At 35.2% G+C, this 19,827-nt stretch overlaps 1 protein-coding gene across 2 annotated transcripts; it reads left to right on the forward strand.

The window, feature by feature from the left end:
* The first annotated feature begins 835 nt into the window (after positions 1 to 835).
* Positions 836 to 12,921, forward strand: LOC142555118 (uncharacterized). 2 transcript variants are annotated; one of them, XM_075665792.1, is made up of 19 exons: positions 836 to 1,129; positions 6,203 to 6,306; positions 6,446 to 6,532; positions 6,738 to 6,813; positions 6,915 to 6,989; positions 7,094 to 7,147; positions 7,889 to 7,948; positions 8,072 to 8,188; positions 8,708 to 8,802; positions 8,890 to 9,095; positions 9,580 to 9,677; positions 9,854 to 9,957; positions 10,104 to 10,269; positions 10,522 to 10,644; positions 10,760 to 10,842; positions 10,994 to 11,129; positions 11,240 to 11,269; positions 11,455 to 11,525; positions 11,691 to 12,921. In XM_075665792.1, the coding sequence occupies exons 1-19, from the start codon at positions 1,091 to 1,093 to the stop codon at positions 12,523 to 12,525; spliced, it is 2,559 nt and encodes an 852-aa protein (XP_075521907.1). In that variant the 5' UTR covers positions 836 to 1,090; the 3' UTR covers positions 12,526 to 12,921. The 2 variants fall into 2 exon arrangements, with proteins under 2 accessions (XP_075521907.1, XP_075521909.1); XM_075665794.1 differs by having other exon boundaries at positions 11,694 to 12,921.
* Positions 12,922 to 19,827: the final 6,906 nt, after the last annotated feature.

A 19,827-nucleotide genomic window follows, 5' to 3' on the forward strand; every position in this document is an offset into this window, starting at 1 on the left:
CATGCACGTAGCACTTTGCCCCGCATAGAACTTATTTCTCGGTGTTCCATGCCGGTGACCGGCTCTGATACCATTCTGTCACGTCCCGAGCCCGGGCCCGCGGCTGCGTGACTGCACAATGGGCCCCTATAGCAACTACTTCGTATTCGTCCTCGCTTTACGAAAATGATTAATCCAAGTTGCTATAGAAGTCCATTGTAAGCCATTATAAACTCATTTTAAATCTTTCATTTTTAAGATGTGGGACAAGGGTATTACAAGAAAACATTTAATAATTTTTTTCTATATTGGACTCACTGCATAGAATACAAAACGTCGTTTGTGAGAATATGATTTTGTTGTTGATCAGAAAACATTTAATAATTTTTTTCTGTATTGGACTAATTCCATAGAATACAAAATGTCATAAAATAGGCGGCCATTTGTCGGATTTCGAATTCTTTGTTTAATTTTCAAAATTTTCGAATTCTTTGTTTAATTTTCAAATTATTTTTGAATTTTTCTGTTGTATGATCAACTGATCAATTTTTTAAATATTTAAATTAAAGTAAATTAAATAATATGAGAAAAATAAATAAGATACAAATTTCAAAAATTTTGAATTAGTAAGAGGATGGCTCAATAATTGAAGAGAAACATACCGATGAAGATTTTGTTTTAAATATTTAAATTTAAATTAAAATAATGTGAGAAAAATGAATATTTTACAATTTTCAGATAATTTTGAATTTGTTAGTGGATGGCTGAGAGAAACATATCGATGAATATTTTGTTTTTAATATTTAAATTTAAATTAAATAATGTGAGAAATTTTGAGCGATCTTTAATTGCCAAAATAAGTAAAATTTAATTAAATCTTTGGCCGCTTGCTCCCTTCTCTTTAGATCTTCGAAAATTAGGGTTTTTCTCTCCACCTAGCTCCAATTTCTTGGCCTAAATACCCATCTGCTTCCGTGGTGTCCCGCTTGTTAGATTCAAATTCAGGATTTTCGGATCTATTGAGCTCCCTGTTTATCTTTGTCGTGTACTTTTCTTTTCTCTCCGCGGATACGCACACATTTTTGTATCTGAACTCTCGCCGAGTGACAACATGTTTTGGAAGCTCACAGCTCTGTCTGCTTCTTCTCCTGTAAGTTAAATGAGTTGATATTTTTATTTTTGTTGATATCTTTTTTGATGGGATGTCAATTATGGACTTTGAAAATTTAGCGTTAATGAACTTTATATGGTATTGTATCATTTCTCTGTGGTTTCGGGTAGCTGGAAGTGTAACCTGAATTTGCTATTGAGAATGGCTATGGCTTTTTTAACACATGTTAAGTATTCGCAATCAATTAATTTACTTAATTATATGTTTTGGCTTCGGAGACTGCAGATTTTCGCTGGCATTTTTTTCTACCTGGCAATTTCTGTAATCGGATTTTGCTGAATTGCAAAATTTTAGTCCAAAAGGAAGTACTACATATTTTTCCCCTTCTCTATCGCATTATGTAATAGACTGGCTGGACAAGGGATTTTGATAACAATTAGCATCAAGCAACAATGATATTCTGGATCTCTTTTAATCTTTTGAATTGTAGCACTTGGTAGAGCGTCAAAGAATATGTTTACAATTGAACTCAAATTCACGTGGTCTTGAATCATGGGACAAGGCAAACTTTTCCTTCCTTTTCTAATTCTTTTGTAATGTGCGTCTCTATCCTTGATATAGAAGGGGAATTGATTGAGAATTTCCAAATAATATTCTTTAGCTCTTATCGCTGTTATTTATCATTCTAGTTAGCGATGATTAATTCACCTCTTACTTGCCAAGTGTGACCATCATTTTTTGAGCGCAGTCTATCTACCTTTATTGTATAACACATTCCTGGTTTTCTGGAGTTTTAGTTTTTAGTGCTCGGATACCACATGAATGACTTCTATTCTTGATAATTTAATATACATGGTGCTATATAGTTACTGAATTTGTTGCACTTCTATTGACCATGGCTTGTTCAGTTGTGAGCAAGATTCAAGTGTGACTTATAAATCATTCATATAACTGCCAAACACTGTCTGGGGCACAAACTGTTGTTGCCATTGGTGCAACTTGTCAAAAACGGATCACAGTATAAAAACCCAAATAATAAATTTATCTTAACTTAGAGATAATACCAACATATTCAAAATTCATACGGATAGAAAATGTGGAACGATGCTTGGAGTCCCTTTCTGAAGTTTCACAGGCAATACACACAACAATCTTGTAAAATAAAAATATTTCATCAGTTGAAGTGTTTTCATTCATTACAAACCAAACTGATCAAATATAAATCTTGCAATCAAACAAAATATTGTGACATCCTTAAGATAATTCCTCCACTTGATCCAAATCAATAATCCTTGTTCTGAAAATTATAATAGATCAAAGAAAAATGGTCAAGTCTAATATGTCTTAGTAATGATCAATATATTGGGTTAAAGTAAACATCAATAAATATTTAAGAAATGTTATAACTGTTAGTACGGCATGACAGAGTAATATAAAAAATCTCCGTAAATGATCATTGACAAAGGTTGATGGTGAAAGTTTCTGGGGTGAAGTGGTTGATTGTGGCTAAAGCTAAAAAGATGGCTCCCACCTGATTTTTCGGCATACCACTTCCCATTTGTCAATTAGAACATGCACGGTCGATCATTCATTTGAGTCAAGGTGAACTCACTTTTCAGACCGAAGTCTAGTTAGGATAAACCATGTATCTAGACAGTTCGATTGTTTCTCGTTGTCCAGTGGACTTAATTTTTAGATTGAAGTTCGTTTTCCAGTCTCCATGTCAATCAATTACCTTATTTGTTCAGTCATTCACTTTAGTGCCAGTTATTACAGTTTTTATTCTTTGGGATTTATGTGGAGAATGAAAATTCAATGAGAAAATAAATTGAGATGTGATCAATGTGATGGGATGAGCAGCGGAGATGAGATTAGTACCAGGAAAAAATCATCCGGAATTGATACATCAGTGGACACGATACTAGGATAGTGCTCTAATTTGTAAAGATAATATAGTACGGAGATACAATTAATAGAGATCCGATCCAAAATCCAAATATGCACATGTGCAAGTCAATAAAGCGATGTGATTATAATCTTCAGGTTAAATGTCGAAGGGGTTTTTTAAAAAAATCGTCTTATTTCTTGCCTTGGGAACTTACTTTCTCCGTGCTTTCAATACCTTACATAATATTTTGTGGTTTATCATAATGAAAGTACGTTTGATCATTTTAAAGCCATCTCTATTATAAATTGTATCCCCTTGCGTAACACCATATTTAAAAATTCATAGCAAAAAATTGCATATCTAAAAATTATGAAAATTTTCCAGAATGTCTTAAATCCATGGGAAATTTTCCAGAATATGTAAATGGCATTATGGGTGGCGCATATGGCCGAATTTTTTCCCGAGTATGTGTTTTATCATGATCTATGACTTTTGTGTGCAACACTTTTTAAAATTCCCAACCGATCAATACCAAATGGTTGAGTTATCTTTTGGCTACCAGAAATAATCATTTCTAGAGTCCTATGTTGCATAGATACGGGTATCGTATCGAATATGATACGGATACAGTGACACGTCAAATTTTGAAATTATGAGACACAATACGACTAAGATACGACAATTATTAAAATATATATAAATCAATAAGCGGCGGCGGCGGTGGCGAATATGACGGAAAGGGAGGCGAGATGCAAAGTGTGTGAAGAGACGATGAGAATTGAGAGCCGATCTCTCTGTTGCGTCGAATGAAGATGATTAGAATTTATTTAGGGATTTAAAAGCCCAAAGCCAAAGCCCAATTTCTTTTAAATTATTTTCCAATTAGTCCTCAGAAATTTCAAATTTTTTCAATTAACCCCTAAAACTTTTAAATATTTGCAATTTTGCCCAAAACGTATCCGAAAAATGTATCCAAGCCGTATCCATGGCATGTCCTCGCCGTGTCCAAAACGTATCCAACTGGTCAACCATATCCGCGTGTTGTATCTGTATCCTTGTCTGATACTTCAAAAAAACAAAATTCAAGGTGTCCATGTTACCTAGCCAGAGTCTTTGCTAACTGGTGGCGTACTGACACATGTATTACGATATTGTTTAACAATCTTCATATTCAAACTATGACTTTATAGTTTATAAAGTTAAGAAAAAAATCCTCAACTTAGCACCTGCAAACCGCATTTTGGTGTTTATGTTTTTCACGGTTTTGGTTTTAAAGAATTTTGTGCAGCTCCTTGATTAATTTGTTTCTGGGTGAAGTGAAGATTTTCTGGAGTTTCTCTAGAATTTTTTATTATTTGTAGCTATTTTTCCTTAATTGCCCCCTACATTCCCCATATTTTCTGTTTATATTTCCTCACACTATGCCCGCGAGTTTCTTAGCATAAATCTGGTAAAATTCAACCTAAAGACGCCTATTATAGGCAAGAATGCATGTGGGGCATTCCTAGCCTTGGCACTGTTTCTAAGTTAAAATGGACTAGTGCGATGTTAAATAAAATATCATAATTATAGTTTTAAGTATTTAAATATTCTATTTGATATATATACTGAATTATGTGTGTATGCATATACACTTTTTAAACACATTTTTTGAATATTTGTGTATTTTTATGTAATTTTATGAATTTGTAAATATATTTGAAAATTAACATATCAATTATTTTTATTTTAAAAATAAATTTTCTAATCAGTTACAACTAAGCACCTTAACTTCGAGGTTTCCGAGAAAATATATTAATATTAAGTTGATGTGATATGTACTCGACCAAATTTATAAAATACTAAATATTCGATAAAAAGTTTTGAGTAGATGTCATCAGCAAGACATGTGGTTATGGCTAATCTTTTTCTGGCATTTTTCCAATTTGAAATACAATGGTAATAAATAGAGAACACAAAAGCATTGACAGGAACTGAAACAGCGGAAGCATTGGGGAAAAGATTTATACAATGTCAGGGTATTTTAACACCAGATTATACCCTATCTGTAGAAGAAATATTTTATAACTGACTACTCAGTTTACCTAAGTTTTACATGTTCTAGAGCCTACCTAGTTTAATCAAGATATTGACTAGGTTTGTGTCAACTTTTGGTCTGGCGCTCGCTATTGCGCGTAGCGAGGCGAAGCAAAGCCCCGTGGTTACAGGGCGCTACGCGAACTACACTTTGAGGTGGCGAGCGCTATCGTCACTATCAAAGCTATAGCGTTTGAGGCGATTAGGCGTCGCTATAGGAAAGAAAAGTTGCAGGACATTTTTATAAATAATGCAGAGTTTTTTTAGGCCCATTTTGCACAATTTTTTTGGGCCCAATAATATATGAAATCAACGCTTCTTATTCTAATCTAATTCAATATTCTCCATTTCTTCCAATCACAATCAACCCTTACGTAAATCGTAGCATTCTCCAATGCTTCTCCTCTTTTCTTGCTCGTGGCTCGCCGGAAATCGGGCTGTCAGCCGCCGGACTTAACTCACGTCGTCGCCGGTAAATAGGAACATCTACACCTACAAGAAGCTCGAAGGCCACGTCTACGCCTACAGAAGCTCGAAGGTGGCCACATCTAAGTGTACAGGGAAAAGTTCAATAGGAACATCTACTAGTCTACACTTAATCTTATAGATGAGGAGGATGAATTCGACTTTGATGAAGAAAGTGAAGAGCGCTATGCAATTTCAAATGAAGAAGATGAAGAAGAATTTTATATTATGTTTTTTTTAGTTTTAGAATTGAGATTTTTTATGCTTTGAACTTATATATTTTATTATTTAAGCATGAACAATTGAATTGATGTTAGCATATGCTATATATTATATATTTATATACTTGTGGCGCTTTACTTTCAAAAAACCTTTGCTACGCTATTCGCTATGCGCTATAGCCACATGCAACCTTTGCGCTACGCGCGATTGACAACTGTGGTGGTTATGAATTTTAACTGAATGTTGAGTTTATTTCTGATCTTATAATATAATTTGATAGCATGGCTTGGTAATAAGGTTGGAATGAACGCCATAAAGATTACCAAATGATTAAGTCATTTATCTTGGTTCATCAATCCTTCACTGCGTAAATATGGTCCTTTTAGTTATTTGTTCTGTTTGTTTGTAACTTGCTTTTGTGCTTTTCATTGATGATGTTCTAACATATTCTATTACTTCAGGTTGAGTCAGTGCTGGACAAAGAAAATTTTACATTGGAAGACCTTTTGGACGTAGAAGAGATAATTCAAGAATGCAAAGCATTAAACAGCCGCCTAATAAATTTGTATGCCATTTCGTCTACTGCATCTGCATGTTTCTGTTGATCACATGTATTATAAACAACTAATGCACATATTCAATTTTACTTGAATATCATGAAGGCGTTGATTCCATGTATGAAATTAAAAGTTCCTTGGTTTCAGTTTGAGAGATCGGGCTCAGGTTGAACAGATGCTGCGATTTATTGTAGAGGAGCCCGCGGAGGATGCAGACAGCAGGCGGACTTTCAAGTATGCCAATTTAAAGAACTAGGAAGGATAATTATTATTCAAATGTCAATCTGTGTGCTTTAGTGTGCGTATACATGTGTCTAGACCCTTATTCCAATGGCTGTTTGTTAGAAAGTTATAATGATAGGTACAAGAAAGTCTATCGCATCGTGTTGTTGCTTGAGGAAGACTTCTTTTTGGCTCAAAATATGGTTTTGTATTGTAGGTTTCCTTTCATTGCCTGTGAAATTTTTACATGTGAAATTGATGTCATCTTGAAGACACTGGTGGAGGAAGATGAGGTGAGATTATCCTATCTAAGAGGTAGCATAGAAAACTATACGGGAAATCTTGGTTCACCTTGCCCATTTATGGTTCAATAAACTTTTTTATCTTGTTTCAGCTCATGGATTTACTCTTTTCTTTCCTGGAACCAAGCCGTCCTCACAGTGCATTGTTGGCTGGATATTTTAGCAAAGTACAGAGTGATTGCTTTGCAATGAATTCATTATCTTTTACTCAGTGTTAATTAATTGGAATTATGGCATAACTTGTTTGATTTAACTTCTGGTATTTTGGCAGGTTGTAGTGTGCCTCATGTTGCGGAAAACTATTCCCCTCATGAATCACTTCAAGGTGACTTAAGTGGAATCTCTTTGATTATGTACAAGATATTGCAATTCAAGTTTAAATAGGAAATCACTGAATGCATCTCCTGCCATCTTTCTTCTCCTTGTCTTGTTTTAGAGACGATGGAAGGAAATTTTTAATTTGATTTTTTTTGTAATGTGCTGCTTTATGTAATTCTTACGACCTTATAAGTTCTTTATCCTTCTGAATGGGTAATCAATGTGCTTCCCACTAAGTTTTGTTGCAGCTGCTTAAAAGTGCTAAAAATTAAGCCTATCGATTTTTTTCGCCTTCTAACTGGTAATTTATGAAATTATATGATATATTACTTGATCTTTGTGTTTGCCATCACCCTTGTGGGGTAGTTAAATAGCAAGTTGGGTAAAATTTATCTCCACTAGTGCCTGGTTTGCACCACTTTCTTTCTCTTCATTTATGCAAAAAAGGTTTTAAAAGAGTTCATAAATTCGTGATTATTTACCCTTTTGCGATAAATCTTTTTTAAACAAAGGACAAAAGTGCCAAAAGTCTAGATCACGTTTAGAATTGACTGCTCTGACGAGTATTCAGAAGCTTGAGGCAAGTATTTCTTTATTGCTTAAACTTTATCTATTAACATGAGAAACCTGCACGTATTTCTAAAAATTTGTTGGACGATGTGCTGCTTGGATTTGTTTTTTCTTGACCTTTACAAACAAAATATTTTCTGCCCTAGTCTATGTTGTGTCTGATGTTGATGTCTTACAGGTTCACCAAGAAGTGTTTGTGCAGCTGGTCGATTTGATTGGTATCACATCCATCATGGAGGTTGGGTGCATGTATATGTTGCTATCTTTGGATCAAGCAGTTTGTTGGATTTAATCTTTTCGTATCAATTTGTTTTTGAGTTTTGGTTGTAATATTCTCTCCCAATTTGCCTTTTACTATCAGGTTTTGGTACGACTTGTAGGTGCGGACGATCAACTATATCCCAATTCTTTTGATGTGATGCAGTGGCTGACGAGTAGCAATTTATTAGAAATGATTGTGGATAAACTGAATATTCTGGTGAGTTAAAACAGCTATTGTTGTCATGATGGGGAACTTACTGTTGGTTGGGCAAGCTTATCAATTCATTGAGTTGTATGGTTTTTGACTATTAATTGGCTGACAATTGATCCACTCTTCACATAATTCCACTTTATATTTCACTGATATTTCATATTATATTACCTTAAGAGTCCAAGGTATTTTGTTTCATTCTTCAACTCTTTGTGCACATTTATGGTACTGCTGTGTTCTCCTGAATTTGCTCATCATACGCATTAATTCTTTAATTTTTGTTTGAATTGTTTCAATGTAGCTGCCATGTGGTTGTATTCAGATTTGAGTTCATTGTCTGTAATGTGCGTACAAACTCATTGAACATTCATCACTAAATTATTTTTATGACATAGATGAAGGAAGAACTTTGGGTATTTAGAGGTTATTTTATTTGGACAGCCTATTGGATTATATTTTTCTGATTCACTTCATGTAGTGGCTTTGTTATGTATCTGAATCTTGGATTATTTCTTATACCTTCAGAGTTCTCCTGAAGTGCATGCTAATGCAGCAGAAACTTTATGTGCTATAACCAGAAATGCATCATCACCTCTGTTCACCAAACTATCCAGTCCAAGGTAGTCTTCCAACTCTAGGTTCATGTTTTTGTCGTGTGCTTATAACTGATATGATGTGTTTGAGTTACTAGCCTTTTTGCTTTGCAGTTTTGTTGAGAGGATCTTTGCCCATGCGCTTGAAGACTCACAATCAAAATCTTTACTTGTTCACTCGCTATCTGTCTGTATTTCATTGTTGGATCCGAAGAAATCGATTCCTTCACCAGCGATGTATGCTTTCAGAAGTAAACACACGTATGAATCAACAACAAATGTTAACCCGGATACTGTTGCTGCAATGCTTCCAAAACTTGGTTAGTTTACTATATATGCCGACGGGCCTTTTGCGGATACTTATGATCAACTCTCTGGATTTCATCCTCTAACCTCAAGGAAAAAAAACTTTCATAAAAAAAATTGTTCTTGGTTTTAAAATTTATGTTGGAATTGGATATGGGAATACAAATGGATTAGTGTAGAGGTGAGGTGATAGCTGTGTGACTCGTGAAAAGTATTTTGGTAAGAATAAAGTCGAGTCTAAAATTCGCATGGATGGACATGGGTGGATGAAGCTGAAATTTTCCTTTATGGATCTTTTTTTTGTTTTACTGTGCTGCTACTTCGTTCATGATCTTGGAATGTGCATATTTTGGAAGCTAAGAGAATTTTTTGAACTCTACAAATGGCCAGATATCAACTGCTGATATTACTCTTTATCTTGTGAAATTTGGATTTAAGTGTCACATTATTGTAATTGGCTGACCACAGATGTAATAAGCATCTAAATATTTTGTTCAGGGGAGTTGCTTATTCTTTTGAATGTCTCATCGGATGAAAAGATGTTACCAACAACATATGGTGAACTGAGACCTCCTCTTGGAAAACATCGTCTAAAGGTTCATTGACACGTTATTGTGGTGATTTGTTTTTCCCAAAGCCCTCAAAATGGTTTGTTAGTTGGTGCGGGATATAGAGAGAGCCATGGACAGTTCCATTGATTCATAAATATACGCGTGTGAAATTTCTTAACTGGTTATTTTACATTTTCTGTTGTTGTGGTACCTGATTGTAGATTGTTGAATTCATAGCGGTACTTCTTAAAACTGGCAACGTGGTGGCAGAGAAAGAATTGGTCAACTCAGGAACTATTGAGAGAGTCCTCAATCTCTTTTTTGAGTAAATTTCATTACTCTAGTACTTCGCCTTTTGAATTACACGCTCTTGGTTGCTATGAACAAGTGCTCCACATTCTTCTTCAATCGAACTTGCAGGCCGAACCCATGAGTTCAGATGGTGTTTCTAAATTATTTTGTCTGCTGCAGATATCCATACAACAATGCTTTGCATCACCACGTGGAGAGCATAGTATATTCTTGCTTGGACAGTAAAGATGATGTCATCCGTGATCATCTTCTCCTAGAGTGTCATTTGGTTGAAAAAATTCTTCAAACTGAGAAAAGTCCCGTCCTTTCTGGTGATCTTAGTCAGGTATTTTTAGTTGGAAATTATTGAAGTTTTCAGTTCATGTAGCTTGTGTTAGGCTTCTCCCTTTTCTGTAGAAGAGATGTGGTTGCCTTTTGCTTTGATGGTAAGAAAGTTGATACCACAGATTTATGCCTCGGAAACAATTGCATGTCGATAACTGTGAAGTATAAATGCCCTTGTCAGATTCTGGTAGATTACAGATTTTGAGTTTAGACCTATTGGGGTCTCTGATTGGCTTTTTTCTACTCAATGCAGCCAACTGTGCCAGCATCTGGAAGACAGGCTCCTAAGGCAGGATACTTTGGACACCTAACAAGGATATCAAATAAATTAGTTCAGTTGGGAAGCAATGATACTCGAATTCAAATGCATCTTCAGGTGGGTCTCTGGGTGTAATTTTAGATTATAATGATGTTCATGCTAATTTTTCTGCCACAGAATCAATTTATTTTACTCGTGTCTTTTCTCATGCAAACTCGATATCATTCTTCAGGAAAATAGTGAGTGGAACGAGTGGCATTCCACTGGCTTACAGGAGCGCAATATGATTGAGAATGTTTATCGATGGGCTTGTGGGTATGACTTTCTGTGTGTGTTATTTGGATTGTTCAGAAAGCAAAGCTGTTAATTCTCGTGCAAAAATCGCTGTATCTTTGTGTACCAAGGTATTTCCTGCTCTACTCGGCTATAGTTCCTTAAAATGATGGATCTTCCCTCTCCACTGCAGGCGACCCACTGCATTGCACAACAGGAACGGGGATAGTGATGAAGAAGACGTTCATGATAGGGATTATGATGTTGCAGCTCTGGCAAATAATTTGAGCCAAGCATTTAGATACACCATGTATGATGATGATGCTGAGGTAAACATATGAGAGAAGAAAAGCTGTTTTATTGTTGCTGCTAATTTTCTTTGAAGCCGAATATGTAATTAGTTGAGATATAATTTATTGTTTTCATCTCTTGATTGCAGGGTTATGGATCTCTTGATCGTGATGATGAGGTAATGCACATAGCCACGTTTCCTTCACTATTATTACTTGGTACAAATGAAAACAATGGGCTTCTTGCCAATCAGAGTGTTATCAATTACGAAAGAGTACCTACGGGTGATTAGTTTTTTCATTTGCCATTCCCTTCTGAATTGATGGTTCTTATGCGAGATTTTTAAATTTGATGAAATTTTAGGACGTCTACTTTGATGATGAATCTGCTGAAGTCGTGATTTCATCCCTAAGGTTGGGTAATGAGCAAGGCAGGTGAGTTTCGTTGGCTTTTGTCAGCAAATTTAGAAAAAAAAAAAAATCAGATGCACAAGAAATAACGAGCAGGGGTTTTTCCATTTGAGCCTACTTTTGTGTCCTTTGTGGCTGACCATTTTCATGACTCATTTCTGTACGACCTTGCTTATTTCTCGTTTGCAGCAGCTTGTTCACAAATTCCAACTGGTTTTCATTCCAAGATGATGATAGAAATGGAGACGTAAGTATGAGCCCATCACCGTCATCTGACAGGATGGACGATAGTAACCTGAAAGGAACATCAAACAGCAACAGCAGTAGTGATGATGAGGTAGTAGTTGGGGAGGATGATGAGTTGGAGAGCAAAATTTCTGCCAATGGCTCATCTAGTCCCAATGCAAAAGTCTTCTATGGATTCAATGCCATCAGTAACAAGGGAAACGAGTCATTTGCTGAAACCAAGAACAGCATTACCCCTGGTGACTTGGATTTCTTTCCCTTCGGGAATCCAGACAGTGACGACCCATTTGGAGAAGATAGACCTATACCCGAATGGGTGTCATGGGGTGAAACATTAGATTTTCAAGTTAGTGGATCCAGTGTGAATCCATTTGATGAACCGACCGATATTAACAACAATCTTTCAAATTCAGCAAAGGCGAGCTCTACCCCTGTACCTCCATCTTCTAGTGACGGCTCCATATCAAACGGGACAACATCTACTTCCATAGATTCCAGTGATAGCTCATCTAAATCTGATTCAAGCAACAAAGGTGCTGCTGTACCCTCGTTGTTTGAAGAGGATGTTGAATTTGTGGGCGTGGAATTAGAGGGCACAGAGAAGGCAATGGAACGCGCTCTAAAGGAAGGTATCATAGGAGAAGCTGGGCCAATGAAAAGAAACACTGTTTCGAAGAAAACCGAAAAGGAGGATTCAGACAGTGACGGTGCAGTGATGAAGGAATTTAGCGATTCTAACTATTGGAAAGTTGAGCATGACGTTGCAGTGTTGGAGTAAATTAGCTGTCATTTATGTTCTCTTTATCTCTATCAATGGACTCTATCAATGGGGGACCGTTGGAGCTAAGGTATGTACAGAAATTTTTTTTCGCAATTGCATTATAGGCTACATAGTTCGTTCTTCACTGGTTATTTATTGTACCATTTGTTGTATTAAAGTTGTTGCAGTGTGCTTAAAGATTTTTGGGGTGCTTCCCTTTGTTGGGTGTTTCACACTTGTTTATATTTTTATTAAATTTCGTAATTTGGGTATTAATCAGAGATGCTAGGAGAAAATTCGGACTTAAAAAGATTTTTTCTTTCTTTTTGTAATAATATATTGTTGTATTCTAGGTACCAAGATAATATTTAACTAGTTATTTTTCTGAATTATATAGTTGCAAAATTTAAAATATTTTCTCTATTTCATTTAATACTTTATATATTTCATTTTTTATATAAATATTGGAGATATTCGTAAAAAATGATATGCAAATAATATTAAGCATATTCCCCGGAGTACAAGTACAAGATGGGTGTATGAAGTGTCTTTGTAGGGATCGAAATAGAATTTAAAGCAGTGAATAAATTTTTAATTTTTAATTTTTAAAACTAGAGCTAGTTTTAACAGTTATTAGCTGTTAATACTGTTTCTTGAACATTTATATTTAACTAGGCCACTAAATTTTTTTTTTTTTGGAAACGATTTGGTTAGATTAGTGATTTGTAAAAGATATATTCAATACAAGAAATCAATCAACACAACAGTTGGATAAATGAAAACTAAAGTAAATTCACAATTTAAATGGACAAGATGTTGTGGATGTTCGAAAATAACAATTCATATGTTATTTTTTCTTCTAAGAACCCTTAGTTCGAAGAGAACAAATTTTTCAATGCTTAGCTTTGAACGACTAGAATAGGTGGGGGTAACACAGTTGACCCTAGATGGTATGATATGAATAAATAGGCGTGTGCTAAGTGGACATCTTGATATCTTAGAAAGAATTACTGTGCTTGAGATTTGGTATGTTACAAATTATATTGGTCTTGTTATCAATTCTGCATGATTATGAAGTTCTGAACCTGCATATCTATATTTGAAATATCTATATTTGAAGTCTTCAATGGTCGAAAAACTTTATCAACGATCATATGTAATCTCACTTCATCGTACAATACATTAAATACTCATTTAATGTTTTATTGCTTTTTACCGCTTTGGTTATTAGGTTCTAAGATTTGATTGACTATTGAAATTTGAGGAAACATTCTTGTCAATCGGATGTTGATAGAATATTGTGCTTGGTACTTTATTTGGTAGTTATTGAACAACTTGAATTGTTGTATCCATCTTAATTCGTACAATTAATTAAATACTCATTTAATGTTTGTTTGCTTTTTACCGCTTTGGTTATTAGGTTCTAAAATTTGATTGACTATTGACATTTGAGGATACATTCTTGTCAATCAGACGTTGATAGAATATTGTGCTTTTCAGTTTATTTGATAGTTATTGAACAGCTTGAATTGTTGTATTCATCTTAATTTGCTAATGTATGATCGGTTAGAGTTGAACGGTCAGACTCTGATCATTTGTGGATAAAGCGATTCAGTTAGAATCAGATACAAGAAATTATCTTTTGATGATATCTACAGCATGAGCTTCTGATAGAATATGAACTACTTGACTTGTCCAGCAGCTAAAGTCATGTAATTACATGAGAATGACAGCTGGATTTGAAAAATTCGATGTTTTTTCATTGCCAAAACTTATGGTAATTTGAACTTAATTTTTTTTCTCTTTTTGGTGATGACATAAGTTGTAAGACTAAATACAATTGTTACGTAAGAACAATTAAGTATTACTGACAATTTAAAGAAAAAAAATATTTCATTGCATAATTAAATGACATTGATACAGGTGCTTGAAAATTAAAACCTATTACACCTACAAAACAAAATCTATCTTCTAAGAATTGAACCGCCACTTCCACTTCCACCACATCTCCTTATGCCTTCCTCTTCTTGCCTTCTCCTTGGCTTTCTTGGCTTCTCATATTTGGCTCTCTCTTCCCTTCTCTTTTGTTCCTCTAGCTTCTTGTAATATGTTTCCTTTTTTTTGGAACCACCACGCTTTATAAAATCATGAATCTCCGGTAGCAGGCTGCCAAGGGTAGTCAGTCGGAAGGTGATGAAGCCGTACATCCATGTGATTTTTCACTTGTGTAATATGCACTTAACTCTTCATTTTGAGCTGGTGGAAACTAAGATTGTTGAAAAGCTTTCCAATGAATCTGATTTCTTTAAGAATTTTTGACTTGAAGTTGTCGAATGTCATAGTATGAGCAAAGTGCTTGATGTCCAAGTTGCTGTTGAACTTGGAGACATCTTGCAACTAATTCGGCACTTGCTATGGCATAGGATATTCATCACATTCTTCATCAAACTCAGAAAATTGATTTCCTTGTCATGTTGAAGGGCCAATCTTGTATATATCGAGAGGATTTGATTTGGGTTTGGAAACATTATGAATGTCGATTTCCCCACCGGTTAGACTTGTCGAAAGAATATCCTCATGTATTCCTTCTGTTGGTTCGGCGGTTGGGGTTGAGACAAGTGAAGCTTGAGTCTTGGTGGCTTGAGCTTCTGAATCATCAATATTAACCTGCAACTCAACTACAAATTGGACTCCTTCCTTGGTTATCATAACATATGTAGGCATAGGAGAATAATGGCTCATCTTCGTCGGTCAAAGTCAAACAATGATAAAAACTTGACGACGTCATCAACAGAGATAAGTGGCATCTCTGGAAGCTCACCGGTTTGGTTTTCTATGGATGGTGGAGGAGATGAAGGTAATGGTTTCTAATAATGGGTATATATCAAGGTTCTAAAATTCGCTAGGCGCTAGTTGACCGCCAGACCGGCGCCTAGAGCCTAGGTGAGGACTAGGCACTGCTATGCGGATTCTATGGTATCAAGAAACTTTTAATAGTTCTTATAATAAATTTCAGCCCAAACTTTGTTAAATTTCAATTGACATAAAGAAAAAAAATTACATTTAGGGTTTGGTTCGACTTTTTTGTGTGTGCAGAAGAAAACAAACAAAGAAGGTGTCAGTGATCCAGCAAATCGTGGTTTTAATTGGAAAAAAATGAAGATGTGAAGATGTTGCTCTTTCGTTCTTCATTCACTTGTTCTTGTGTCACAAGATTTTTGTAAAAAGAAATATTGTTTTTCCTTTGTTCGTAAATCTTACGATTCTCGAATTCTTTTTTTTTTTGAGTCATTCTTCGTAAAGAGAAGAAATAAAAAGTATAAAATTCTGAAAATTTAAGTGCTATTATTTTAGCATTGAAATTGTTATTTTCTCCATATTGAGTCAACATTAAAGATCTTGAGCAAAAAAAATAATAAAATTGATCGATTTTGTGCAGTCCAAGTGAGACAGTTGCAAGTGTCCATAAATTGAATTTGTTAGTTTGATATATACAAAAACAAAGCTTAAGCACACTTTCAAGATGATTCTCAAATTTGAGTGAAATATTTGAGCGCAAGCGTTTTTTTTTTGGAGTGACTTGTAAATTATTTGTAGTAAAGAAAAAAAAGTTGAGTGATTTTTTTTTTTGGTGTGATCGTGAGATTCGGGTGAAGCATATTTTGTTCCACTAACATTTCTTGTAGGTACAATATCTGAAAGGAAAATTGAGAAGGAAGTAAGGATGGCTCGAAGGACCCTCGAAGGTTCAAATTGAAGCGTTATTTGGTCATTTCACCAGAATGATGAGAACCGAGTTGGAGCCATTACATGAGAGGATGAATAGGCTTGAAGTTAGTACTAGTGAGAGTAAGTCTAAGTCGAAAAATTTGGTTAGAGGCGAAGACGAGGATGAGTATGATTTGAGAGGCTATGATGAGAGCCAAGATGAGAATTTGGGAAGGAACGATCGTGATGGAGGGGTCGGGAGAGGTAAAAGAGAGGTCGTACATGGTAGGTACAATGATGGGGGTAGAGAAGATGATAATATTGGTAGCATTAAGATGAAGATCCTGTCATTTCATGGTAAATCTGACCCATATGCTTATTTAGAATGAGAAAAGATGGTAGAATTCGTATTTGACTGTCGCCACTACTTCCGAACTCAAAAAGCTTAGGTTGCAGTGGTTGAATTTCTAGATTACGCCCTTATTTGGTGGGATCAACTTGTATCACTAGGAGAATGTATCGATACATGGGATGATATGAAGAGCGTTATGAGGAAGAGGTTTATGTCCCATAATTACTATAGAGATATGTTCAAGAGGTTACAAAGCTTGAAACATAGTACAAAGAGTGTCGATGACTACTATAAGGAGCTGGAAGCAACCATAATTAGAACCAACATAGAGGAGGATAATGAGGCTAGAATGGTTCGATTTCTTTGTGGTTTGAACAGGGAAATTCAAGACCAAGTGGAGGTTAGACACTATTTGGATTTGGATGAGATGGTGTAGATGGCGGTAAAGGCGGAACAACAACTCAAGAGGCGAGGAGTTGGCCGCACCAATCAAGTGGAGTGTTCATCATCTTCTTGGCATCCAAAAGTTGTTAGACGTGAAGAAGGCAAGGTGGTGACCAAACCCAAAGCTGAAATTAAGCTAGAGAAACCTAAACAAGAAATGCAAGGTAAATATGAAACTCCTATTAATCGTTCTCGAGATATTAAGTGTTTTAGATGTCAAGGAGTTGACCATATTGTTAGCCAATATCCAAACAAGAGGGTGATGATAATGAATGTTTATGGAGAGTTGAATCTCGAAGTGCAAGGGATTACGAAGGTGATGATAATGAGATGCCCGAGATAGAGGACCCTGATGAGAGATATGAGGCGGTTGTAGGTGAAGTGCTAGTGACTAGGCATATTACGAGTGTCCAAGTGAAAGAGCAGGAGGCTAACCAAATGGAGAAGTTGTTCTATACTAGGTGTTTTGTGATGAAATGGTTTGCAACCTTATCATAAATGGAGGAATTCGTACCAAATGTGTCTAGTAGTGAGATGGTGGAGAAATTGAGTTTATCTAAATCAAAACATCCTCAACCATATAAGCTACAATGGTTGAATGATTGTGCGGAGGTGAAAGTAAATAGGCAAGTTTTGGTGGCGTTTTCAATTGGGAAGTACGTGGATGCGGTATTGTGCGATGTGGTGCAAATGCATGCTTGCCATATTTTGTTATGGAGACCGTGACAATATGATAGGCGAGTGATGCATGATAGTTTCAAGAATAGGTATTCTTTTGTTCCAAAGAAAAACCCCATTGTATTACTCAATTTTTCCCTAAAGCAAATATTGGAGGACCAATTAAATAAAATAAAAATAGATGATGTCGAAAAAAGAGTGATGAAAAAGGTGAGATGACCTTAGAGAAAAGAAGACATGCCTGAAAAAAAAATGATCAAAAGAGTGAGATGATTATACGAAAGAAAAAAGAGAAAAAAAGAAAAAGAGAGGAAAAAAGCCAATAAAAATACATATATGACCCAAAAGAGTAAGTTGAAACAACTTTTGCACACCTATGAACCACTTGTGTTAATTATTTATAAGGAGGTTATCATAAACACAAGTGATATAGCCGGATCACTTCCGAGCATTGTTGTTTCAATTTTACAGGAATTTGATGATGTATTTCCGGAGGAGCTACGACAAGGACTACCACATTTGAGAGAGATAGAGCATCAAATTGATTTGGTGCCTGAAAGTTCATTGTCGAATTGTCCGACATACAGGAGAAACCCAGAGGAGTCTAAAGAACTTCAACGATAGGTAAGTGAACTTTTAGATAGAGGGTTTGTGCATGAGTTCATATCGCCTTATGCTGTACTTGTTTTATTAGTTCCTAAGAAAGATGAATCATGATGTATGTGTGTTGATTGTAGAGCTCTCCATAACATTACCATCAAGTATAGACATCTCATACCTAGGCTGGATGATATGTTAGATGAATTGTATGACTCAAGTATTTTTAGCAAAATTGATCTTAAGAGTGGATATCACCAAATTAGGATTAGGGAAGACGATGATTGGAAAACTGTTTTTAAAATCAAGTACAAGTTGTATGAGTAGATGCTCATACCTTTTGGCTTAACTAACGCTCGATAAACTATGTTTTGCGTTCACATATAGGAAAATTTATTGTGGTGTTCTTTAGTGACATGCTAGTGTATAGCAAAAGCTTAGATGAATATATTGAACACTTGAAACTTGTACTAATAACACTTGCAGCGGAAAAGTTGTAAGTTAATATCAAAAGTGTGATTTTGTATAAGCAAACTTGTTTTTCTTGGTTTTGTGGTAAGCTCACAAGATATGCAAGTTGATGAGAACAATATAATGCTATTCGAGATTGCCCAACGCCTGTTACTATTGGTCAATTTCGAAGCTTTCATGGTCTTACAAACTTCTACAGGAGGTTTGTAAAGGATTTTATCATATTGACGACACCAATGACGGAGGTGATTAAGAAGAACGTCTCATTCCATTGGTGTAAGGAGCAAGATAAGTCCATTAATAATATTAAGCAAAAACTAATTAATACTTCTTTACTTGTTTTGCCTGAATTTATTAATACATTTGAAATTGAAGATGATGTTTCAGATGAAGGTATTAAAGGAGTCTTGATGCATGGAGGACGATTCGTGGCGTACTTTATTGAGAAGCTCAATGGAGTAACGTTGATCTACCCGACGTATGACAAACAATTGTATGCGTTAAGGATTCTTGCGACTTGGAAGCACTACTTGAGGCCTAAAGAATTTGTGATTCATATGGATCATGAATCCCTAAAACACCTTAAGGGATAGCTGTTGCGTATTTTTCGCTCGCAAGCGCACGGTTGTCAAGTTTTAATATATCTGAATAAAATATTGTTCCCACGAGGAATGTGTATGTAAAAATATATCAGTGTTTGTAATTAAAATAGTCACGAATTTATTTAGAAAAATCAATAAAAAGTTTGGTTTACTGTAAATGAATTAATTACAAATAAATATTAATTTAATCACAGAATCGAGAAAATATCAATGACAGAAAATATCTAGATGAGTGATTTCACTAAGTTTACACAATAATTATTCCCGGTTGAATTTATATTCATGAATTTCAATTATTTAATAGCCAAGACAACTTAATTATTTTATTCCCCCTTTCCCAAGTGACGAATAAATTGTATCATTCAAACTTCGATCCAAACATTCCTAATAAGAATCTAAGTTTAAATGATAAATGCAAATGATGTTCTTACCTAGGTCTCGCTAAAGTTATACGCCTTCCAAACGATA

The sequence above is a fragment of the Primulina tabacum genome, chromosome 9 (assembly GCF_025594145.1).
Source record: "Primulina tabacum isolate GXHZ01 chromosome 9, ASM2559414v2, whole genome shotgun sequence".
NCBI classification, from domain to species: Eukaryota; Viridiplantae; Streptophyta; class Magnoliopsida; order Lamiales; family Gesneriaceae; genus Primulina; species Primulina tabacum.